The 25,741-nt window shown below is 39.8% G+C and overlaps 1 protein-coding gene across 2 annotated transcripts in view; it reads right to left on the reverse strand.

Annotated features, from left to right (window-relative positions):
• LOC121948902 (disintegrin and metalloproteinase domain-containing protein 23) overlaps positions 1 to 23,211 on the reverse strand; it is a 31,389-nt gene extending 8,178 nt beyond the window's left edge. For both annotated transcript variants that reach the window (XM_042494438.1, XM_042494437.1), the window contains exons 1-21: positions 22,631 to 23,211; positions 21,774 to 21,991; positions 21,266 to 21,342; positions 13,748 to 13,811; positions 12,721 to 12,803; positions 12,521 to 12,584; positions 10,935 to 11,007; positions 9,820 to 9,890; positions 9,615 to 9,680; positions 9,370 to 9,438; positions 7,932 to 8,098; positions 6,403 to 6,487; positions 6,226 to 6,313; positions 3,850 to 3,901; positions 2,544 to 2,643; positions 2,385 to 2,456; positions 2,207 to 2,293; positions 688 to 768; positions 525 to 575; positions 362 to 425; positions 122 to 227 (exon numbers count right to left, since the gene is read on the reverse strand). In XM_042494438.1, the coding sequence (XP_042350372.1) occupies positions 122 to 227; positions 362 to 425; positions 525 to 575; positions 688 to 768; positions 2,207 to 2,293; positions 2,385 to 2,456; positions 2,544 to 2,643; positions 3,850 to 3,901; positions 6,226 to 6,313; positions 6,403 to 6,487; positions 7,932 to 8,098; positions 9,370 to 9,438; positions 9,615 to 9,680; positions 9,820 to 9,890; positions 10,935 to 11,007; positions 12,521 to 12,584; positions 12,721 to 12,803; positions 13,748 to 13,811; positions 21,266 to 21,342; positions 21,774 to 21,991; positions 22,631 to 22,706 (1,814 nt within the window). In that variant the 5' untranslated portion in view covers positions 22,707 to 23,211. The remainder of the gene's footprint in view (positions 1 to 121; positions 228 to 361; positions 426 to 524; positions 576 to 687; positions 769 to 2,206; positions 2,294 to 2,384; positions 2,457 to 2,543; positions 2,644 to 3,849; positions 3,902 to 6,225; positions 6,314 to 6,402; positions 6,488 to 7,931; positions 8,099 to 9,369; positions 9,439 to 9,614; positions 9,681 to 9,819; positions 9,891 to 10,934; positions 11,008 to 12,520; positions 12,585 to 12,720; positions 12,804 to 13,747; positions 13,812 to 21,265; positions 21,343 to 21,773; positions 21,992 to 22,630) is intronic.
• Positions 23,212 to 25,741: the final 2,530 nt, after the last annotated feature.

Consider the following 25,741-nt stretch of genomic DNA (forward strand, 5'->3'; position numbering starts at 1 on the left):
CTGTATTTGTAGCTACATCTCCATCAATAAAAATACTTAAGAGAAACAGAAAGCACTGACATGCTGACATGTACTGAGGAAATACCGTGGGTAATTTAATTTTTCTTCCTTTGAAACTCACTGTTTGCTACACTGGATCCACTTGTCTCCATCCTTTCCACAGTTACCCTTTTCTGTGCCCTCCGTGTTCAGCTTCTCATAGCAGAACTTCTCTGAACCTCCGGCCTCTGAGGGAGAGAGAGGAGGGGTAAACTGCACAGCACCGACTACACAAGTCTCTTCTCATTCAGTATCTCTGCACGATGATACTCTGAAACTTCGCTAATACGAGCTAATGTGAGCCAAAGAATATTAATCTTACTTGACCCCCAGATGTATTTACACTGGTTTTCTCTGGTCTTGCACTCTCCGTTATAGCAGCGGCCCTTCAGACGGAGAGAGAATAACACAGTAAATTTACTCTCATCAGCTGCTCCCAAACTACTATCCTCAAGTACGACTTCTCCTTCTTCTAATATGCATACCTGGTTTACCTGGCAGAGGTAACCATCTTGTTTATGAAGATTGGGAGGGCACTGCAAACAGTCACAAACAAAAGACTTCTTCTTCCTCACTGTGCACATTATCTTCAACATGCAAACAATGAATAGTTTGAAACCAGAATGTAACAATGCAACTCAAGAACACCTGTCCAGAGTCCCCAGAGCATGTCTCTGAGATATCACAGTCGTTCACAGCATAGCGGCAACTGTAACCTCGTGGATAAAACTGGCAAGAAAAGGAGAAAAGATAAACGTCAAATGTATAAATAAATATTTAGTGCTGCAAAACTTTAAAGCAGTTACAAGAAGTTATTAAATGGTTGTGAAACTGTCTCAGTTTAACACAGATGTCTCTATAAGACCTACATGAGCAAATGAAACCATCATGAGAAGACTGGTCATTTCTGTATAGTTTTTCTTAATGTTTCCCAGAAAATCAGATGAAATTATTTACAGCACAAAGACTGCAAGAGTGTCTTTATTTTCCCAGCGAATAGCACGATAACCAGTTAAAAGGAGGCAGAAGGGGATTTTTCTGTAGAGAATCTTATTTTTTAAAGTTACATTATGTGGTTATGGCCAAAAACATAACATGAATAAAAAGAGCACAGAGGAACATTGGTAGAGCACGGCAAAAACACGAGTCAACCTTGGCTGATAAGTCAACAGATGGAGAGAACTGTGTTATCTGAAAGCCCTCAAAACTGATTCTGAATTGTCCCTCTTCCTCATTGATAGGCATGTAATATGTCTATTTGATTTGTGAAAGAGAACGCATCTTTCTTTCAATTGCTTCGAAAATAAATGCATGCTCATGAGAAATGCAGTCTTGGTTCTTGGAAACACTATTGCTTTTGTCTGCAAGGGAAGCAAAATCGACAAAATAAAAGTTGCTTTACAGGGGACCTGTTATGCTTTTCCATTTTTTGGTATTAAATTTAATATAACAATGACGGATATTCATCTTAAACACGACCAAAGTTTTAAAATAATGAGGTAAACTGTGAGGCTTCCGACTGTGCTGCATACTGTATGGGTTTTTTCTGGTCATTTGCTCCAGGCACGCTTTGCAAGTGTTTACATTACATATCCTATGTTGCTACATAAAGCTGCATGCTACTTTCTGTTAATTTGCCAATGTCGTTTATTTCTACTAAAGTTTGGTTCTTATAACTGCTGAAGCATGTCCAGTTGTGTTTAGAACCTTAATTGGGGATTTTTCACATTCAAACTTTTATTCTCCAAAACAGTCAATCACTGGCTGTAAGTGCACTGCTCAGGGAAACTCGTATTCTGGGTCGTTGATGTTGTATATTTCTCCCTGATTTCAAAACGTATTCCTGCTGGAACACATGCAGTTGTGTCTAGAAGCTTTCATTGGGGATTTTTCACTCTATTCTCTGTTTCAGTCAATCGCCATCTGCAATGTGGAGGACCTGAAAATGTTAACCAGTAAGAGCAGACTGGGATTTTTTACGGGACGGGGGCTTAAAGAGACAGGGACTGAAACAGAGAGTTTCAGACAGAGAGTGAATACAGGTGTTCCAGCGCAGACAGTTTGAAGAAAATAAAGTGTTTTTGACCATCAAACCATGTTAATATGTCCTAGTATGAAAGTGAAAATGAGCATAACAGGTCATCTTTGGGAAAGATAAAACTCATACCAGACATGTGTTATTGCAGCACGGGCCATCACTGCAGTGCGCCCCATTGGCGAGGGAACACTTCTTGCAGCATTCCTTATAGCACTCCTAAAAAAATAACAAGGGAAAAGAGCATCATACACCTGAACAAACAGGCGACAAGAAACATACCTGACATTCTCAACTAGAAGAAACTCACCGCTCTCGCTCCGCAGTCGCATTCTTCTCCCACCTCCACAAATCCATTACCGCAATCTGTTAACTCAAACAGCTAACAGAAGGAGACAGGAGAGTGTAAAGGATGGAGCAGAGGTGTGTGATTCATGACAACTGGGGGGCAGAGTTGTGAGCGTCTCACCTTGGTTGGCCTGTTAAACAGACAGGAGCCTCCACCTTTCAGGAGGAACTCCTTGTAGTCTGAGATGCTGCATTTGGAGAATCTGCGTGGGTGTTGGACCCTAAACAGAGAGAATACCAGGTGATTGCTGACCAGTGAGGATGGACACATTGATTAAAACACTGCCTGGTGCCATGTTTGGTTGATGACACCTTTTTATTTGAGTTTGTGTAAAAAAAATTGTGCAATACTGCTGAGCAAAAGGGTCGACACCAGGCAGAGATTCTGAAATATCAGTCAGATCAAAATAGGCTTGGGCGGTATAATGATATTACTGTATACTAGGGTATTTAGAAATTCTGAGGTATGTTTTTAAATGCCGTCATAAACTCAGGCACTCCTCTATTTAACTTATTGTATGTAGTGCACAGCACGCACCACCAGAGCTCTGTCTCTGGTCTCTACTGGTGGAACAGGCAGCTGAGCTGAAAGAAATCGCGACACTTTGTGGTGAAGAATAAGTTACAGGACTGTAAAAAGCCGGTGGCCAGCAGTGGCAGAGAGAGACTATGAGGACTCATGGCATGTTTTTTAACTTGGTGAGTTAAGCATTCATTTCAACCAAACTGGAGCTGGTAATTGTTGGAACAGTGGACTTACTAAATAATTTACTAGCAAGAGAAACCAAGACGGTTTGGGTGTCTTTTATTTTGTTTCTGTCCAGTTTGAATGAAGTGTGTTTTTATGATGAGTTAACAAGGCAATTAAGCCTCATTAGTCTTCTGTGACAGAGAGAAAGTTGAATTCAAAAGGCGTACAGTTATATTTCTCAGTTAATAAGGAAAATGGGTGTGAGAATATTACTTTTCTTAACATTTTGTGGGTTTCAATTGTGTTGTTTTTTAGTGAGAAAAGCTGAAAGGAAATAGCACACTCGCCTTCGGGATGGGATGGGGTGGGGTTAGTGCCGTATATCTATACCCCTGTACACATATATTGTCATACACCGTGCACCCCTGCGAAATTTCAGGAAGGTATGAAAGTATGAAATATTAATTACCACCCAAGCCTAGGTCAGAACAGAACATTGGGGCGGCCTCTAGCTCAGTGACAAGAGCGTCTGCCCCATGTAGGCTGAATCCTTAACAGCGGCCCATGTTCAATTCTGGCTTGTGGCCCCTTGCTGCCTGTGTTCCCCATTCTCTCTCCTCCTCTCCTGTCATTCTGTAACTGCACTATAATAAAAGCATGAAAAGGCAAACAATAACCTGTGTGTGTGTGTGTGTGTGTGTGTGTGTGTGTGTTTCAGAGGTATTTTGGACATTACCCAGTGTCCTCCATTATGCAGCCAGTCCACGAGTCAACACAACCGCATTCCTCTGCAAACAGGGAAGAGAGGGCAGAAAAACCACAGAAACAAACCGTGAGAGACCAGAATAAACATAAAACAGAATGTAATAAGCACCTTTCACACATGCAGTCCATCCCTGAAATATTCAGTAACATTTCCTGAATGGAGTCATGTGTGAATGGGAGCAGAGATTGACATTCAGGAAAATCTGTACCGCCAGTTACTCACGACAAAACCTAGTAACATTTCAGGAAAAATTCTGGTTTGGCTGTGTTGTGAATAGAAAGCAGTGACATTTCAGGTAAGAGCATGTGAAGGTTTAAGTCAATCTGATAAAGGGCGCTTTTACATGGTGCAGGTGAACAAATCACAAGACTCCACTGATGACGTATTTCAATCAGCAACATGTTTACAGCTTATGATTGATGCCACTGTTGCTCACATACTTGTTGAATATTAAATAAAATAAGAGAACACTATCACCAGACTAAAAATTTTACATCTGGCCTTGTCCCATCTCCTTCTTCTGTTGGGTTTTATAGCGGTTAAATCAAAAGTGTTGAATTACTGCCATCTGCTGGACTGTCCTCTTGCCTCATATAGTCTAGCATTGCTATGGCATGTGCAAAAAAGTGCAAGACAGAAATGTCCCCAAGTGTGTGAAAATTGCCAGCAGTGCCTTAAAAGTTATCCCGGTAATTTACTGGGAATTTGATCATTTATTTATTTATCATTTCAAGGAGAATTAGCATTAATTACTGGATTTAAACCTGATTTCATTAGCTTTCACTTGAATAATTTCATTTTTCACCAACATAATCACAATCTACTGTCAAGCTTGTCCAGTTTCGGGACCATAAAAAGAATCTCTGTGATGGCTGAGCTTCAAACATGCCAGCTGTTCAGCTCTGACTTTGGCTCATTAAGCACTGTGATCCTCAAACTAATGGCACAAATCATCCGTCTCGAGCCTGACCATGTTTCTCCAAGACAATCAGTTCATCTCTCCATCTGTCACTTCTGGACTTCATAGATGAGAGTTGACAAATGACAGTTTGGTCCAGTCAAAAGACATGTTTTTGTTTTTTAGGCGCCATCTGCTGCTTTAAATGATTAAGACATGTAAGTGTCTGAACCTCAAATCCAAGACAACCCTACTTTTTTAAGATGTAGATTGCGGATAAAATTACATTCTTTGATTCAGGCTTTTGAAATATTATTAAGACCCAAAACACATAACAACATCTTATCCTACTTATGCCTAGAGGTACCTGACCATGCCAGTAGTTTTGGTTTATTTGCTGAAGTTAATGATTTAATCTGTCATGACAGTGCAGTGGAGGCTAATGGAATTTCTGATGCTCAAAGCAAAAAATTCAAAAGAAACATCCTTTGTTAACTTCTATGTCTCAGATTAAATAAATACTTCACCCACAAAATGACAATTTACATTGTATTTGTATTTGTCTACAGAGACTCAGCACTCTCCCTGTATTTTCTGATTTTCTTCTAATTGTCAGTGTTCAGGATATTTATGTGCAAGCACTTCCACAGCACTCAGATGAAGTTGAGGCTTAATAAAAAGTTGCAACCAGGTGACAGACCGTAAGTAACAGGAATGCCAAAAAATGCTAATATAGTGAGGCGAAACACTGTCCCTTTTCCTGGCAAGCGCATTAACAAACAGTAATTGACAATCTTGCATGGTATAGCTTTAAATTTATTGAGAAAATTTTGATCGTGATGGAGTCATAGTGGACCACATTTAAAAACAGCAACACTATATCAAAATATCTGTTTACAAACTCCCCCAAACTCGTCCAGTATAATCCAAGTCTCACTTATCAAGTCATATGCTCAGTACATGGTCCCCTATGACTTCAATTAATCAAGAATGTTCTCAGTCTTTTTATTCTTTGTTCAATACTGAAGCATACAAGAAAAACAAAGATTATTCACAAATTCAATGTAACAGTGTGTGATTAACTGATATAAAGATGGTCATTTTGTGGGTGAGGTATTCTTTTAATATGGTTGAACCATGGACTTCTCTGTGGAGAGTTTTACTGAGAACTTTTTTTCTACCAAATGTTAAAAATATTAGAAAAGAAAAGGTGAAGTCTCAGAGCACTGTATCTCAAAACCCCAGAAAATTACATCACATTCATTTGACAGATACAAAATGTCTTACAATAAAAGTAAAACCATTTGCATGGCGAGATACAATGGAGATAAGTGGACATATATGTTTTTTTGTGATTTGAGCGATCTGAACATTGAGATTTTGCCTTTTTGCCCTCTTTAAATCCACTTATACTCTCTGAGAGATAACAATGTGTGTTTCATGTATACTTCTCTTGGATGCCGGGTCCCACTGTATGCCCAGGTTCTGTGCCAGGCTCTGGGACAGAGATGCTGACATGGACCAGGTGGTGCCGTACTGCGGACACAGCAGAGAGTGGGGATTATTCACCTGCTGCAACTCTCTGTGATACGGACTGACACTCAGTGTTTGACAGCAAATCTGACCTCATTGACTCCGACTCCTCGGCTGATAGAACACATGCCTCCGAAGTATGCTACGCTGCTTCTGCGGTAGTGGAAGGTCACATTTCTACAAGAGTGATGGAAGATAAAGAGGCAGACATAATGAACAAGGAATGAAAGATAAAAACATCACAGCAGATTAGATGAGTCAAAAAGTGAGCCCAACACAAGTAAATATCCTCTCCTGAAGACACTGTGTTGTTTTTCTTACACAGACTGAGAGAATACTTTGAGAGCAAGGGCAAAGCATGAATTAGGCTGCATAAAAGTGATGCCAAACTAACATCTTGGTTACTTATTTTATACAGCAGTTATCTGTATTGGATCCAGCCCATGCACTGTGGGTCTCGAGAGTGAAAATACAGGGTCATATTTGTATTGACTCCAGGCCATGATTACACAGTACAGAGACAAACTAGAATTACCACCATGCGGTTGTTTGCCTCTGTGCATCACTCAAGTTGCAGTTACAGTTTACATCCATGTCTGTGAAAACATGGATGCTTCACAAACATCTTCCCACCGGCAGCAGAGAAAATCTATACAATCAGCAAAGTAGGCACCCAAGATTAGTGTCACAAATTCAGTACCTAACCAAACATCTCCTCATCTGTTCCTGAGTTATGACACTGAATAATGGCCATGAAGTGTTTTTTGTAGACCATTATGGCAAGTGCAGTTGACCCTTGACCTTTTAAATATAAAATGTAATCACTTTATAATTTTATCCTATTTGTGAAAAATTCTGTCATAAATACTGTGTGGATTCTTGAATTATGGCAAAACATGTTTTGTGAGGTCACAGTGACCTTGACCTTTGACCTTCGACCACCATTTTCTGATCAGTTCATTCTTGAGTCCCAGTGAATGTTTGTGCCAAATCTGAAGAAATTCCCTCAAGGCCTTCTTTAGATATTGCATTTAAAAGACGGTGAGGGACAGCCTGGAAAAAAAACATGTCTCCAGCCACAGCTATTGCCGGTGTGGAGGTTAAAAAAAATCATACACTAATGACAGAACAAAGGCATCTGGTGGAAAGGAAGATAAATAAAATGGGAAAAAATGCTAGAAGCCACCTACATTTTACATGGAGTTATGTAACTGTTATATTAAAATTAACTTGAACATAGTTGGACAGTTTAAATAACAGGGGAGACTGGGGGTTAATGTTTGCTTTCTTGAACACTTGAAACTCACTAACTTTTTCAGGGAAGGACAACATTTCAGTTTTACAGTATAAAAAGTAAAAAGTGACATCAAAGTGATGACAAAGTTGGCTCAAGTATGATGGCACACTGATTTCAGAGTTTGTAACAATAACAGTTATAACAATTACTGTATTTTGAAAACTAACTAAACTAAAACTACTCTGAAAGATTAAAAACTATGTTTATATTGTTGGTCAATTATTATTTTAAACAACTGCAAATGAATCTTATGTCTTGGATAAACTTCCATAAAGAGATGTACCAAAGGTGACGGAGAGATCTTGTTGTTATAAATAAACTTACGAGAAGAGGTGCACGGTGTCGGCATGGTGCTTGATGCTCTGCTGTCGGTACTTGGAGAAATCCCGCAGCATCTCAAGGGGCCTCACACTGACTGGGATCTGATCCTTCTCTGTCCATACCTCCACAGCAACCAGCACCACACGTGTATGTAGCTGCTCTTTGAAGATCTGCCATTGAAGCGCGCAGTGAATGGGAGGAATAAAGAAAGGCAGAGAAAGAGAGAGAGACAGCACAGGGAGAGGAGAACAACACTGGGTATGAATTTAAATCCATGCTGCCTGAAGAGGACAGATGATAAAGGGATGCAGCACACTGGGAAAAAGGAGGAACAGGGGATTGTTAATGCACATCACGAGAACACAGAGCACAATAAAATAAAGACTAACAATGAGAGAACTACAGGGTCGACTCTGGCTTTTACTCCATTATGAAATGAGGAGGTCTGCAGCTGTGTCTTACTAAATAATATGTCGAAGGACACACACTGTAAGGACATATTTGTAAGCAATGTTGTCAAAATACCAGAATTTGTTTAAAACTTTGTGTGGTTTGAGAGCCTCAGGCAGAAGACTTTTGTCTGTTCCAGAGACCAGGTTAGAGCCGAAAGGAAATAGAGCTTTTAAAATCAGGGCCCCAAGGATCTGGAAAGACCTGCTTGAAGATATAAGGCTGTTTGAGTCAGTGTGTTTGTTTAATACGCTCTTAAAAATGTGCTTTTATTGGAAAGCATATCCTGATTTTATCTGAGCTGTTGATTTTATTGCTATCTTTCTAATTTTAATTCTCGTTTATTATGTTTATTTTAGTTTTGTCCTTCTTGTATTTTATCTTTCACTTGGGTTACATGGCATTTTAGCTTGCTGTATTCTTCTTGGGTTTTAAAAGTGTTTAGTTTGATTGAAAGGCAGTTTGCAATTGTGTTTAGAAGGGTGCTATATAAATGTGCACTTTGCACATAGACAAGACTGCTAATACACTTTTGTCCTTTGTATGAATTGTTGTGTTGGTTTCTTTCTATTGTCTGTTACCTGCCAAGGGACTACAGATATAAATAAGCAGTCCTAATAACTCTGGCATATTTACGTTTGTATTTTATACTAATATTCATTGATATGCTACGTCCCTTTTAAATTAAATTAAATTAAATTAAATTAAATTATTATTGCTAAAATAAAAAACAACAACTTTATACTTTTTTCGATACCACTGAAAAGAGAAAAAATATAATAGGATCATTTATTTCTCTTTTTTTAATGAAGAACCTGCTGGTGCAGTTGAATTTTTTCTGACTGAACCAGTGTGGTGAACCAACCAACACTGCCATTCCTTGAGCCACACAGCTAGAGCGGCTAATAAAAAAAAACAATTCACTGCATGTGTGTAAATTCTGAAGTTAATGTATAAAAACAAACACAGGTTAACTAAAGAGTTTACTTACAGCGTCAACAAAATTCACGACAGACTTTGCAAAATTCTTTGTGTGCTGCTTGGTCTTGTGTCGTTTAAACTGCAAGCACAAAGAAAGAAGAATAAAGAAGTATATGCTGCAGTGATTTGATGGTGCTCACTTAAGTATGCAGCATTCAGTGGCACTGCTCCCTCTTGTGGGGACAAAAGCAGAATAAGTATGAAATATGAATGAGTTATTTTTACATAATACATGAGAAAAGGCCGGTTACATACCATACTGTGGTCACTGACAATCATGATCTCCAGATACTTCATCTCCTCAAATATACTGCGAGGCATCTGCAAAATAAAAACCAACAGTTAGACTTTGACCATGCACATTATTGCAAAGTGATTGAATGTATTGTGTGACAATTAAAGGGTGGGTGAACTAAAGTTTGTTGCATTACTTCAGTGATGGGTGAGATCAGAGACTTACTGCTCGCTTTTTCCTGCGCCTCAGCCAGGACAAGTCATCGAGCTCAGAGAGGAGCTGCTCCTCCTCCTCAACTGAGGAAACAGTGACACTTTAATACACATATTTACAACTGGGTTTGCCTCTTTAATGAGTTCAGGCCAACAGGGAGGGCGTTTTTCTCGTGTTTTTATACAGAAAATCCAAAATAGATTCTCTGAATTTCCCATTAAGTACTGTGTTTAATTACAGTGAGTATGCTAGACTAGAGGACAGACATTAAACATGGCAAAATGGTAGTGGGAGCAAAACATCTTGTGCTTTATGAAAATAAAGTTAAATAACATCAGTGTCTTACACTGTACAATTCATTCCAGTCAGTACCTCAGGTGTTTTCACTTTCTGACCTATTCAAATTAAATTATATAAAATGTTATCCTGTAACAGCCACTGAATTAAAGTTTTCTTTAAAGGGGAACTATGCCAATTTTCAAAACTCATAAATGTTATTCTCGTGGTTTAAGAGAGCCCAAAAATATTAATAAACATGAGCAAATATTTCCAAAAACAAAATCTACAGTGAAATGATGAATAAAAAAATTAATTTGTGATGTCATGGGGTATAACTTCGGGAGCTGCTCCATAAATGATGAATTGGCAAAGATTTTTTAGATGACACTGAAAGCAGTCAGGGAAATGTTCTTGGTATATAGGTACATTTTCTGTTTTAAAACCGAGAACGCTACATTAGAATAAAGCTCATTTGGCTATAGAATAAAGCTCATTTGGTTATAAAATCAGTCTCCCCCAGACTTAATACCATATGACATAGCAAGTTTGAGACTTACTGATCATTTCTGGCTTTGAGAGACAGTAACTCTTGATTACAATTGATCAAACCTTCCTCTTCCATGGAAATAACAAATTGGTGTTCTTAATTTAGGTGGGGCTCCCCTTTTAGCTTTATTTCTATAATTCCAGGAACTACTACTTGCAGCCATGCTTGCGTGCCTTGTGGTGAACACACACTAGTGGAAGGTCATGTCAGAGTCAAGAAAGGTGTGGCTGTGGTCAGAGGTGGAGGACTGATGGAGGAAGTTTTATGTAAGATGATGGATGACAGAGATGGAAACACTCACCCTGTTCCTCTGAATCATTGTTCCACTGAATGGAGGCTGCTCTTCTTAGTTTGTGAGGCCTTGCAGCTGTGTCCTGCAGAAGCAAACAAATGTCAACAGATTGTGCAGGTTTATGCCACTTCTATGGTGGTCTTATGCGAATATGAAGTTACAGCCAGCAGCTGGTTAGTTTAGCTTTGCATTAAGACTGGAAACACAGAGAAACAGCCAGCCTGGTTGAAGTCAACAAAATCCACCTGTCAGTAGTTCTAACGCTCACCAAATTGTATCTCATTTACAAAATCCATATAAAAAAGAAAGTGTGAAAATGGGCCGGGCTATTTTTTGGCTTGTCACAATGACTTCCTGTTAGTTGCCTGGAAATCCTCAAGGTGATGACAAGCTCCAGGAAGTCACTGCTCCTGACCAAGACATAGTCTGCACAGAACAGCCCTGTAGATAGCTCAAATAGATACTTTGTTGATCCTTAAAGGGAATTACTTTACACGGCAGCTACATTCACAATCAAACACAACGACAGAATCCAGCTAAACATAAAACAAACACATCTAAAAAATGAAGCACAAAAGCTAAAATAATTTCATAAAGGAACCCAAATCATACTGATAAAGCAATAGAAACTGTATGTAATGTATAATAAAGATAAAAAATCACAGTGTGTTATATGCAATGTTGCTTATCTAAAAAAAAAAAGTATAAAAATATATAAATATCTAAGTTATATACAACAGCATCCCTGAAAATATCAAATGTACCTGTGTAAATATTCAAACGTATTGTATGTAAATACACAAATGTGTAAAACAGCAAATTGTTGTTTTTTTAAAGAGAGATATAAAACGTCTACTGCTAGCTCACTTAGCAACACTCAGCTAACGATGCTGTTAATGTTTACATCTCTTTCTGTCACAAGCCTCTCAACCGTTAGTGGATGGTGCATCTCATTTTTCTGACAGTTGTAGTTTGATAGAAAGAAAATAGTTCCAACATTAAACTGCTCACAAGGTCTGTGGATTATCCTAAATAACCGGGTCATGATTTCTGTAATGAGACTTGCTGTTGAGTTTTTGAAATGTATTTATCTTTTTTTTTCCGAGTGCCATCTATATCCATTATATTGGAGAGAAGGTAGACATCTTAACAGCCGATATCTCTGAAAACTCACAACAATACAATCTAGACTGCTAAACAGCACCACAGGCATGAGGGAAAATCTGTATTTTTGATTTTATAGAAACTGTCCTTTTTATATTACCACTTTCAGCTCGACAAACTGGAATTAACATGCTTAGTATAAATATCAAGTATTGCAAGAATGTTTCTTTAAAATCAAGTAAACCTTTACAAAACGTCCAAAATGAGTGCACTAGTACATCAGCTAATGTGCTCAGTTACATTGTTAACAGAGCTTCAGTGTCTCATCTCCTTCCTTTAAAAACAGGAAAGTGAAAGTCCTTGGAGTGATGAGGATATCCTCAGCTGAAAATCCAAAGAGCAGCAAACAGCAGAGGGTGTGGTGCATGTGAGGTGGAGGTGAAACCTTTGTGTGATACATATTTTGGTTCTCTGTGACAGGAATAACTTACGATTGAATGAGTCTGTTGTAAGGGCTCAATTAGATACACATACACTCCATCGTCAAACATCCCGCTGCCAGGCAGAGAGAGTAGAGAAGAGAGAGAAGGCAGTCAATATTGAGTCAATAGGAGCTGAGGAGCAGAGACGCGTGTATCTAGAAATATTCTGAACACAGCAAGAATTACACACAACTCTGCTGTTCACTTACTGCAGCCCGTTGCAGGTAGATAAGGCCACATGGGAGTTATCGTTCCCTCTCACCTGGCCATGGTAGTAACAGTGCTCACCGCCCTGAGGGGAGAAGACACAGTGCTAATGCAGCATCACAGCAAACCCTTAGCCATTACAAATGCACCATTACAGGCAGCACACACTGACAGATGATGCCTCAGATTCGCCATTACACTGTGAACGTGTCATATTTTTTACTTAATTATTATGAATTTTCCAACATCTCAGAGGAGGCAACAGCTTGTTTCACAGATGCCAGTTTGGTACGTTTGCAACGCCTCTCTGCAGGGGGGTCTTTGCTTGTTAAGATGTGAAGTTATAAAATCGCAAAGTGGGTCCCGTCCCTATCTGTGACTCAGCTGTCAGATCCAGGGTGAGCAGAGGACATTCATCCCCCCCTCCGTCTCTCGCTCTCTCTTACTTCACCCATCCCACGCTGCACTCATACTGCAGAGGGCTTTCTCTCCCCCATCACGTGACCAGAGCTCCAGCAGGAGGCTGCAGGAGTGCAAAACCCTGCTGATTCAGCTACAGTATGCCCAGCCCAGCCCTCTGCCTGAATCAGCAGCAGCAGCAGCAGCAGCAGCAGCAGCAGCAGGAACCAGCTCTCATTCCCAACCAGTTTTCTCCTCCCTCTCTCTATCTCCTCTCTCATTCTCATCTATCTATCTATCTATCTATCTATCTGTCTGTCTATCTGTCTGTCTTGTACATTTTGTTCTTGAGAAGATTTTCTGGCTGCACTTATCTGGATGGCAGGGTTGCAGTGTTAATTTGAATACCGATTTACTGAAGATTTGATGATAAAAGACGATGAGCAAACTCATTATGCAGGAACTCACATCTGTTTCCATCTTTTATTTCAAAAGCTATTTCCTAAAGTTGAGACAAAACATATTTGTGGGCCTCTTCCTTCACAACCTGCGTGACTGTACAAAATAAAAGCAGCAGCTGAAGGAAAGACCAAAAACAGGAAAGATTGCGTGCACTGTAACATTTTTTACCTTTGACAGAACAGGTTTGCCCGCCTCGTAGTGGATCTCGACATAATCTGAAGACAGCAAGTCACTGTAAAAAATTATTTAAAAAAAAACATTGCAGTTGGTTAGGGTGGACGGATGTGATGCACAAAACAAAAGTCTGTCTGCCTTTGCTTTCTCTGACTCACATATTGTGGTTTTTAACTAGCGGTGAGTGGTGCTTTGGTTGGCAGATAAACAAGAACACTCATCACCACTGTGCCTGGATTAGCCTGCACAAACACTCCTGTGGCATCTGAAAAGTGCAGCGGATATGTTAAATGTCTGCCCTCAGGAAAAATGATGACGCATTTACTCCAATAAATACTGTCAAAAAGAGATGCTAATTTTGCAAAGTGGCCTTTACTTATCAAAGCAAGACAAAAGATCTGAAACCATCATTCTGAAACTGAATTTTACACAAAGTTCGTGCACAGAACATTGCTCTTCCTCAAATCTCCCAAAATTAGATCAGTAGTTGAGAAACAGCATACATAACAGGAACAGAAACAACTAATGTTGCCTGAAAGCTGCCAATGAAGCCCTAATGTGATAACTGATTGCGAGGCTTCGGCTTCACCTTGAACACAACGGTCTTTCCGGCAGTTCCCGCTATCTGAGTCAGCGTCCCTCAACCGTTTCACACACTCAATCTGTTAGCTGACAGCTGACTTCAAGAGACTTTCTGCAACAATGGCGCTTTTTTTTCCCAAATAACCTTGCAAATAAGAAAAAAAGCATCCTCCCCTCTGTCATGTAGTGGCATCGCAGCAGAAAAAAAAGATGGAAGTCTCCTAACACCAGCAGCATGACATTTCTGAGTGATGCTCAGCGGCATGTGAGCCGGAAGTGCACCATTATGAGGGGAGAGTTGAGGCATGAGCGGCTTCTGTGAGAGATTCCTGAGTGAGGGGCTATTAATAGCGTGACAGATGAGGCAGGGCGAGGAGAGAACGCCACACGAGTAAGAGTGTATTTGTGTTTGTATGAGAGTGTGTGTGTGTGTGTGTGTGTGTGCGGGCAGCACTGCAGAGCATGGAGGGGTAAAGGCACTGTGAGTGTAATGATGTGTGTGTGTATGTGTATGTGTGTGAGCTGTGAAAGTGTGTGGAGACCATGAGAAGGGAGTCTTGTCCTGAGGTCTCTCAGTTCACAGGAGACTGAGTGCCACAATGCAGCAGCAGGGAAGCGAGACAGAGGCGAGGCAGAAAGGGAGGACCAAAAAAAACTGCAGGAGGTTCTTCCGTCTGGCGCCAGATCAAATGAAGCTCTGAATCTTTTAGTGACACTTGTCATTACTGTGTGTCCCTATAACACATTGAAATAAGGGCTAATAAATATATCATATCGATACTGTGATATGAGACAAAATGTTGTCTTAGGATATCATAGGTGTTGTCTTGTCCTGGTTTAAAGGCTGCATTACAGTAAAATGATTGATAATCTAAACATACCAAATTGTTCTGTTATATTTTGCCTGATCACATTTTACCTCTACGCTTGTTATGAGCGCTTCCTTGCACCTCAGAAAAGTATTACAAGGGACAGTGGTTAAAATGTTGCCCAATGAAATGGGATAACCCTTTATGACGTAAAGTGTTGCCGTACAATACAAATACAGTGCCCCAGTGATTCTAGTTCCCTCATCAAAAAAATACTATGAAATATTTCAATTAGATTTTGGATTATAGCAGAAAATGTGCTCTGTAGTGAACAAAACTTTATGATACTTACATGCTTTGCTCAGTGAGATAATCTCCACAAATAAACACAACTTTCAGGATTTTTGAAGCCTAAATGCAATCACCAGAAGAAAAGCTAACCTTAGGCTATAAAAGAACTACACTGTGGTCGCATGATTTAACGTCGCCACCACAACAAGGCTGTAAAGGCTGGGGTGCCTGATGGGACCACAATATGCCAACAAGGGCTTAAACACTAACAAAATGCCTGTAGCTAGCTAAAAACATAAGATATCAGCAAGTCAAATATATTTAAGCACCTTATGTCTCCCAGTAAGGAAAAGCAATAGCTAGGCTCAACCTCCTCAGTTTGTCAGGTCAAATTAGAAAAATATTTGATGCTCACTGTCAGGATCCAACAGTTTGCCCTCATTCACTCTGCTGATCCCTAACTTTTGCATCCACTTTTGTTTTCTTAAAAGCTCAGTTTTTTGGTTCAGCATCTCATAAAAACTTAGTTCTGGCTTCTGGGTTATTTATGAAAAGTCTTATTGTGTAAATATTTTATCAAAGCACCAATAGTCAGCTCTACAGTAATGTCACAATATCAAGGTAGTTGGTCAAAGATATTGTGATAATTGATTTTCTCCATGTCACCCATCCTTAACAGAGATATTAAGTATAACAACATGGATGCTCTGGAGAAGCAGCTCTAAACATATTCACATTTCTCACTCACTATTCAGTTCTGCCAATGCATGTTTTATATCAACTTTCAGCAGCAAAAAATACATCTCCTTTGGTATGCAGTCTGAGGTACAGTTAAAGGTGAGCAGATAAAGTAGCACCCATTGGCAGGTTGCAGACCTATCTATATTTAGATCAGTACTGTTGCAGCTACAACACCAAGCAGAATTCAAACCCCTGTTCCCACACAAAAGAAAAACGGCACACACGGAAGTTAGCTCATGTATCTCACAGATAACCTACGGTACAAGCAAACAGCTGGGAATCAAGGTCACGCTTTCCTCTCTGCTGCTGTTGTGTTATGTGGTGATTCCTCAATGTCTGATTATGTGCAGGACAACTGCGTTTAAACAGGATGTTAGATCGTGTGAGATGAGAATGACGAGATGAGAGTGCAAGTGTCTGTCTCTTGACATTATGCCACAAACAATACCAGTACACAAAACACGTCAACAAGACAATATTCACCTCTGCTTTTTTCCATTTTCATACAATGAAAATACTGAATATTTTCTATTTAGAGCAGAGTAAATAAAAAACAGAAAAAATAAAGATTTCATGGCAGAGGAAGACTCACTCGCACAGGGTGTTTTCAGGCACTGCTGGTTTGAATACCTTCAAAAAGTAATGCAAGACAGTTCATATAACACACCCAATCATGAGCCAGAAATTCATGTAAAACCCATGTAATGTGGAAGACTGAGATCACACAACAACTGACTGAGCTGACTGAAGTTAAGCAGAGTGAAGAGCGAAACTCTGCATATGGAGGCCGGTTCGATTGGTTGACAGGTCAAACAGATTTGAGTTAATTAAGGTATGTCATCACCATGTTTCTTTTCCTAAATTTAACATATATAATTTTACTTGCCTAAACCTCACCTTTGTAACTTTACCTCCCTAAATATAGCATACCAAACGTTACATGCCTAAACCTAAAATATGAACTTTACTTGCCTAAACCTAACATATGTAACTTTATGTCATTTTTGGGGCACTCATTTGTTAGTTATCATACAAAGCATGGCACGAGGCATCAACTCTTTAGTAAATATAGTCAGATATGTGGTCTTACACAATAGAGCTAAATAGTAAATTCAGAACTCCTGGAGTGTCTCCTGTATTATTTGACCTTGTACATTTGCACACTAAGACACAATATTCAGTGGATTTAGCTGATGAAATCTGCCCTTTGTAGGTTTCCAGAGTGACATTGAGGTGATGCTCACACTTACTACAATCACAGAGGAGCATCCGGTGTTATTTCAATTCATTATCTAGCTATCAAAGTAAATAAAAATATCTTTAACCAACCTGGTAAAAGCTTTCTATAATTATTTTTTTTGCTAAACTGATGGAATCCCCCTCTCTGAAGTAACCAGGGACTGAAAACCAGCAAATAGACTGAAAATCCACGTCAGTCTGTTAACATCGAACATAAACTCAGCTATGCAGAGAATATAAAATTACAATATTTTATGACAGAATCCAACTTTAAATCGCTTTAAGGGACCTGGAATTCAATCCGCACTTTTAAGTCCTTGTACACATGCACATTAAGCCTTCACACATGTAGAATGGCGACTTTGTGAAAGGAGTAAATCAATATCATTGAGTGTCTGGAGCCTCGTGTCTCTGAATGTGATCGCAGACCGCAGAGTGACTGTCTCTCTGCTGATTCTGATGCAAACCAATCAAACCTTATTAAAACTAGAGACTGCATGCTTTCCAAGTCATTTTCTTAAACAGTTTGTGTGTAGTCTGGCAGCTGAACAAAGACCGCTTTTAGCACTTGGAGGATTCTGGAAACTAGTGCGCTGACCTATTCAATTACACTTTCCCTGATTACATTATCGCTGACTGACGCTGCATTAATCACTGATCTGACATATAATAGCACATATCCTTTACAAAAACAGTCATCTGCAGACGGGAAACACAAGTGTTGTCAGTTTGGTTTCAGCTATGACAGATATCACTTGCTCAGAGAGTGAGTATCTTGCAGTTTATGGTCATTTTGATGCCCTAAGCCAGACCTCCACTGTGAGGGCATTGATGGTTTATTTAGTCATACAACTAAATGATGCTGAGGTAAAATTCATTTTTATTCAGCCTTACTCAACTTCTGCTTTGCGTCATGTCACAAAATCTGTCGACACACCAGTTCAACGTTTTTTGAGACTCAAACTGCTTTTGATCCTGTTTGGGATTTGATGCTGCTTCTGTACTTGTTTACTCACTGAGCGTGTTTTTCGTGTCTTTCTATAATCAAATATTCATTTAATTTCTATTCTTGTGAAACTTTTCCAACATATTACAGCTTAAAGGTCCAGTGTGTAGGATTTAGTGGCATCTAGCAGTGAGGTTGCAAAACTGAAACTTCTCCTGTGTGCCAAGCGTGTAGGAGAACTACGGTGGGCAACATGAAAACAAGAATGGCTCTATCTTAACCGACTGTTTAGCCATTTTCACACAGAGATCATGACTACAGGGCCCCTATAGAGTCCTTTCTTTATATGCATTTTTACACAGAACCAAATAATGCTGGCATCATCCCGCTCCAGAGTGTGACTTTAGATAGCATGCAGCACCACAAGAGGCATGACGGACATGACGTTTAGCACAACAGTGTCGGCCTATAGTGTGAAATATAGCACATGCATGAGCAGGGATTTCTAAACAATAACAATGGCATAACATGTTAATAACAATCATTTACCAATCCATGTTATATGACAACTGATCTTGTCCTCTGCTCGGAGAGATAGGAGCTCCCAAATCTCATTGTTTTCCATTTTTGCAGACATTTACAGTGGCTGTTCTACCTCTTTGTGCTAGCCTCAAACTGCTGCTAATTGTTTCTTAAATTTCCTGTGGTGTGTTGCACACGTAACACGTCAGCAAAACGTCCCACCCATCCTGCCCATGGTCCTGTCCTGCCAGCTGTCCCTTCTACACAGACACTGTTTCTGCGCTGTTACTACCTCCCGTGGTGGTTTTTAAGGCAAGATAACTTTAACTGAACCTTTTATACAGAATGACGAGGCAGCATAACGGTGCAATATACTTGCATAGAACAGGCAGTGTAAAAGGGGCTTTTGATTTGTCCGCTCTAGGATACTGTAAAAAATATGGCGGACTCCTTGAGAGAGGAACTGCTCCGAATGTAGATATAAGTGGTTCAAGCTATGGTAACAAAAACACAGCATTTTTTTTCAGGTGATTTTAACTTATGACAACATAGTAATGAATATTAGATACCATTTCTGCCTCTAAATCCTCCACACTGGACATTTAAATTAGTACCACTGAACAGCACAGCATTATAAAAATAAAACCCTGAATCAGATCCTTCCTTTGATGCTTTCCTATAATGTACAGTACACTTAAAGTATTTTTTTTCTATAATATCTGCATCTAGAGAAAGACTGTGTGGATGTGTTGTGACAGGGAGGTTTACGCAGCTTCTCTACAAACCCCAGATGAATCTTCACACTTTCAACACAACCTTGACAGCAGAAACAACAAGATCCCTCTAACTGGAAGTTTATCCATAAAGTTTGCTTTGATTAAAGGGAAATTACGTTTCTTCCAAACTAGTGTATTTCTGCTAAATGTGGCTTATGTGGCTCTATGAGTTGTGCAAACGTTGCATTCCCCACCTCTGTTGCAGAGATTTGGGAAGTGAATCATTTCACAATCTTGTCTCTGAGTTTGACTGGTAGTAAATACAAAAAGTAGCTCCCTGTAGCAGCCATACAGCTAAAAGAAGAGGGATCTATTTGGAGCTTTCCTTTAATAACCACAGTAGCTTACTTACTTTATATGAATGGATAAAATGTAGTACATTTAAGTACACATAAGTACATTTTTTTCAACATTCCAGAAGCAAATTTTAGACTGGGAAAACAGGGTAAAGTGTCATAAACATATCACAGATCATGGAGGTTCTCTCTCTTGACTTGCATACGTACACAAAGCTATGAGGGAACGAGGTGTTACCCGTGTGATGCTAACATTTATCCCCGTCATTGTAGTCCCTTCTACACTGCACAGAAAAAAGGAGCACACTCTTAACCGCAACTGAAAAACTTTTTCAGGTGCACGACTCAAAAAGCAATATACGAAAAAACTGACTGTCAGCACACATAAATGTCAGCACGACGCTGATGAAGACTGTTGGTTGAAACGCGTTTGTCGTGTTGCTGTCACAGGCCCAGAATTAAAAGCTTCTACAAAGGACATATTCATGTGCTGACAGTCAGTTTTTTCGTACCCCTTTTACACTACCTATTTTGGTAGAAATATCGCGCCATTATGCTGCCTCGTTGTTCTCTATAAAAGGTACGACTGCAGAATGGGAGAACACAGCTGTCTTGCCTTGGAGACAGCATTGTAGGTAGTAACAACAGCAAAATCTTACTAAAACCTGCAGGATGGAAACATAGGTGGGAGGAATGGGACATTTTGAATGCGTTATGTGTGCAACCCACCGTGGAGGATTTAAAAAGCAGCTAGCAGCAATTAACAGCTAACTTAAAGAAGAAGAACAGCAGTTGAAAATGTCTATGCATTTTAATATACTAAAACCAGGAAAACAATGAGGTCTATGACCTCCTTACCCTGTGTGCAGAGGACGAGGTCAGCCGCCACATAACAGGGACAGTACATGACTGTTATATTCTATAAAACACTGAACTGCCCTGTTGTGTGAAATGTCCTCTACAAATAAAGCTGCCTAGCCATGTGATGCAGTTGTTATTGTTAAGAAAGGGATGACAACACAAATGTTATTTGTCACACTAGAGGCAGACGCTGTTGTGCTAAACGTCACGCCCGACACGCCTAAACTTCAGTGTGCTGAGGTGCCACCAAAACATTCAACAGTATGGCTATACAATACACAACTCCATTTAGGTAATCAAATTGAGCACTATATTGGTATCACTTTAAGGGTGTTGGTATTAATACTTGTATCATAATTTCTTAAACAATACCCAGCCCTACTTTGTATAAATTCAATTGCTTTAGCTAAAATGAATTAGTGTAATCAGATGAGATGAGAGGAACCTACCTGTTCAAAGATAGATCCAGAACAAATCTGGAGCCAAACGCCTCTAACTGGAAACTGGCTTGGGCGAGGTGGACTGCCTGTGATGGAGAAAAAAGCATTTTAAAGAATACGATTATAGCCATCTATGAACATAACATCCTCCAGAGTCCACCTTCAACATCCTCTAGAGCACAAATAACAGATGTGGCTGATAAATGGCAGATGGTAATGCACAGTGGGTATACTGGAAGAAAGGCTCCCTTCAGCATGGTCGCTTTGGCATGATTCCAGTTCTTAAAGCAAATCTGTTAATGTGTTGTGAGTGATGTGTGTCTTTGCTTTGTCTAATACAGTAAACAGGGTTAAGGTTAAATACGAGCCATAATCTGGACTTCAAAGCCTCAACCACACAGCATGTTTTTAAGAGACTAAACACTTCGCTATTGATCACAAGCGTACTTCTAGGAAATAACTTCTCACTACATGCTATTATCAATCTCTCACCCATCCTCCTCAGCTGCTGGCTTACCTGCCCCTCTGTGGCCTGATTCTTGGCCCGGGTGTCCAGATCATGGTAAGTACTCTCCGAGTCCTCGTTTAGGTAGTAGATCAACCGCGAGGGGTAGGTGATCACATGCTCTGCTGCATGCTGTGTTGTGTTGTCTGTGGCAGGTGCTGCAGTTGCCTGTTGCTTCAGCAGGGCTGGCACTGCGTCCCTCTCAACCTTGTCCCCCACTCCTTGAGAATCTGCAAGACAATTCCCAACGCACAGACATGAAAAAACTGACACACACATAAACACACACGTACACAGCCAACTGTCATCCTTTATTCATGAAACGCATTGATAATACTGAGGCAAGTGGCTTCACTGCGATTCTTGAGGACACACTTCAGAGAGATTGGTTACATGTCCTTGTACACTGACAACCTTGTATGACCAGTTTAAAATACAGAACATGAGTAGATACATTTCACCAAAAGGCACTTTTGATGTGGCTATTGCCAAACTGAAAAACTCTGCACCATAAAGATAAATACAGTGTGAATTATGCAATATCATCCAAACAGCCTCTGGCAGATAATATCATGCACTTTAAATGAAAAGAGTCCCAGCAACTGTTAATTCAAATATCACACTTATACATAATAAAAAGCACTATTTTTTATAAGCAGAACAAAAGATGCTGTAGTCTGCTTCATGCACCATCACGCTGAATACGCCGCATATTAAATCAAATGTCGTTCGGGGGGTTAAAAAACGCGATGATGTGCACCTGCAGTGCATCGCCAGATACTATTTTGGATTAAACATAAAGTGAAAGGTGTATTTAATCAGACATAAGTGCCATAAAAAAGAAGGCAGCAGGCTAGTGCGATACCTACCGGATGACGCTAGTGATGGATGAAGCCAAGGCGAAAGGATGCTGACGAGCAAAGTGGCCAGAAATATCAAATGCATGATTCATATTTGATAACTGAAATATCTCAATATCAACACAACAACGCAGTATATAGCTCGCGGCCCATCGTGGCGGGGGACGTGCCGTGAAGGGGGGCTGTCTTCATGGATCCAGGAGGCACCGGGATGCTGCTGCAGTAGCGGCTGAGGAGGAGGAGGAGGGTGAGCAGGATGATGGGAGGGGAGGGGAGCAGAAAGAAGGCGGTGGCCAGGCAGCTACTGGAAGTCAACCAGCAGACTCCTCCTCGGAGAGCAAAAAAAAAAAAAAAAAAAAACATGTCCTTCCTCCCTCCTGGACAACAGGAAGCCTACACAGGTGACCTCCACGACATGGCTGTGTGATCACATCAGGAAATGACCCGGTGACACTGAAATGACGATCACACAAAGGAGAGATTTTGTTGTTGTTGTTGTTGTTGTTGTTGTTATGATTAAGAGAAAAACTAAGAAAGCATAATGTATTCACTAAAGACAAAAACGCCGTTTTTTCTGAATTAACGAGATTATTTTGTCAATGTTTTGTTTTTCAAATGATTGCACTACAATTCTGTAAAAACAATATCAATTATTTAAAAAAAAATAACCCTGCTGAAAAAAACTTGACCAAGCTAGCCACTTTAAGATGGTCAAGCCCCCCCCCCCCCAAATAACTATTTTATAAATAAATAGAGCAACAGCAAGCATGTTGACTGATCAAAACTGTCTTTGCAATAGCATTCCAAAAAGATGCTTTGACCGGTCAATAAAACTTGAGGTACTAAAATCCTGAGGTACTATGTCAGTGTCACACATGGGTATAAAGTGATTTTATGCCACAGTTAACCAAGTAAAATTAAATGCAATCTGAACCAAGCTTGTTGAGATGCTATGTGAGGAAAATCATAATGCTGGTTTTAAAGAGTGATGACAAGTGCTACTTTAAGTTTCCTCAAGTTTAAAGTCCCAGTGGGGACGTGTAATGTGCCCTATAGTCTGCTTCTGAGATAGCATAGTATCTTCAAGGCAGACTGTGCGACATGGGCTATGAACTATTACGAGTGCATGGCGTGACTTGTAGGTTGGCTATGCAGATTGCAGACTGCAAGCAAACACACACACACACACACACACACACACACACATTCACACACACAGCTCTAGGAGGATGTGACAGCTCCCCCCTCAGGGCTGAATGGTCCACAGAGGAATGAGATGGTCATTTTGGGTCGCTGGATATCAAGACAAGGCTGTCTGAAACAAAAAGGAATGAGTAAGCAGCAGAGCCCACATGAACAATGCAAGACTTTGTTCGCTCAACCTGCATCAGGTTGAAAAGTTTTGTTCCTATTAAATTTGACCAATTTAATAGTAACTAATTTCTTTTCAACAAAGGTCAGCTTATTAAAATTTCTGTAGTAAAATTTAGTGCTATCTTACCTGAAGTGTCTGACCTGTGGAAAGCAATGTCACTGGGTTTAAATGTGATTTACTTTCTCCACAAGATAAATCCAGAATCCTGAATCACACAGGACAGCGAGTTAAAAAATGCTCAGCCTATGGCTCCTTCAGTGATGTTACAGCAGGTGTTTTGTCCTTATTGGGTGTCTGTGACATCAGCAGTGACTGAAGAGGTGCCAGCACAGCAGTAAGTTTGTTGAAAACTGCAAGTTCAAACCTAATAAGAGCAGGCTGGTGGCACTGATAAAGACTTTCATCTCTATTTTTCGCTCTAATTTGTGATTAAGGCAGAAAAGACAAAGTCAGTATTTCCGACTTGTGATCTAAACGCATCCCAGTGCATCTACTCTGGAAAACATGGACACCACTGTAATACTGTGCACCGCCATGCCGCTCTGACGTCAGGTGTGTTTATGTTGGCAAACTTGTACTAGACGAATCTCAAACATGTTTCTGACTTTGAAGACCGTCTTGAGCAATTGTTCCATTGCACTTGTCTGTGTCGGAGACAGATCTCTCTTTTTTTGTGCGAGTACCAAGTACAATGAATTTCAGCAGAATGCTGCATTATAGGAAGTGTTGGATCTGTTTGGGATCTTGACTGACACTATAGGTCCTAAAAGTCAAGATATCTCGGCCTCTGTTGCATCCACTTCTGTTATTTCTTCCTCCCGGATAATACTACAGAAGTCCGTTACTAAATTGTTAAACGTACCGCAATCATTCTGCCATGCATAGGTATTATTAGAAATAAAAATATTAGATTATTATTGATTATTATTAGAAATAAAAGATTTAAAGTGGTACTTCAATGATTTTACACATGAACATTAGTTAACTTGTCATCAGAGTGCAACTCAGCCTTTGAAAACAGTTTTCTGTTGCTCTGAAGGAGCTGTAGAGTCTGAGAAAAAAAAGACTGTGGTGATGACATCAGGGTTATCTCTGCTAGGGTTTGAGGCTTCATTTTTTTTTTTTTTTTTTTACGAGGATGATGGATTCTGACTGTGACCCACAATATCAGTTTGGACTGTTATATTTTCTATTTAAATTTACTTATGTAACAGCATTTCTGCAAAATTGTCCCTAACCCTGAGTAATTTATGTGAGTTCATGTTTCCTTCATTTCAGTTTTTGTAAAACTGGTGTTAAATTTCATTCAGAGAGACATTAAAAAAAGTCTTTACAAGTCTTAAATCTAACTTGCCTTACAATGTAAAAAGAAACTCTGATCACTGTAACCATACCTAAACTGTGCTGTAGCTGCCATGTGCTGATACTGTGGGAATAAATGTAATTTCAAAACTGTTGGCAGAGCACACAATACGGCTTTTGCAGAATCGTCCAACATCAATATTATGTCTGGAGATAGGGTTGAAATACCACTGGATCTCCTAAGTTGTTTAAGCAACCTTTTTCACAGTGTAATAAGCCTGCCTGCGCGTCCAGATGCACACTGTGAATGCCTGCCACAAGCTTATTCTCTTTTAATGAGCACCAATCAACTAGGTGATAAATTAAGGCGTTAAATGCCTTGTAAGAAGAAAACAAATGCAGAAGGAAAAAGCAGATGACAGCCCCAAATAAACAGTTGACCA

The sequence above is a fragment of the Plectropomus leopardus genome, chromosome 10 (assembly GCF_008729295.1).
Source record: "Plectropomus leopardus isolate mb chromosome 10, YSFRI_Pleo_2.0, whole genome shotgun sequence".
Classification (NCBI taxonomy): domain Eukaryota; kingdom Metazoa; phylum Chordata; class Actinopteri; order Perciformes; family Serranidae; genus Plectropomus; species Plectropomus leopardus.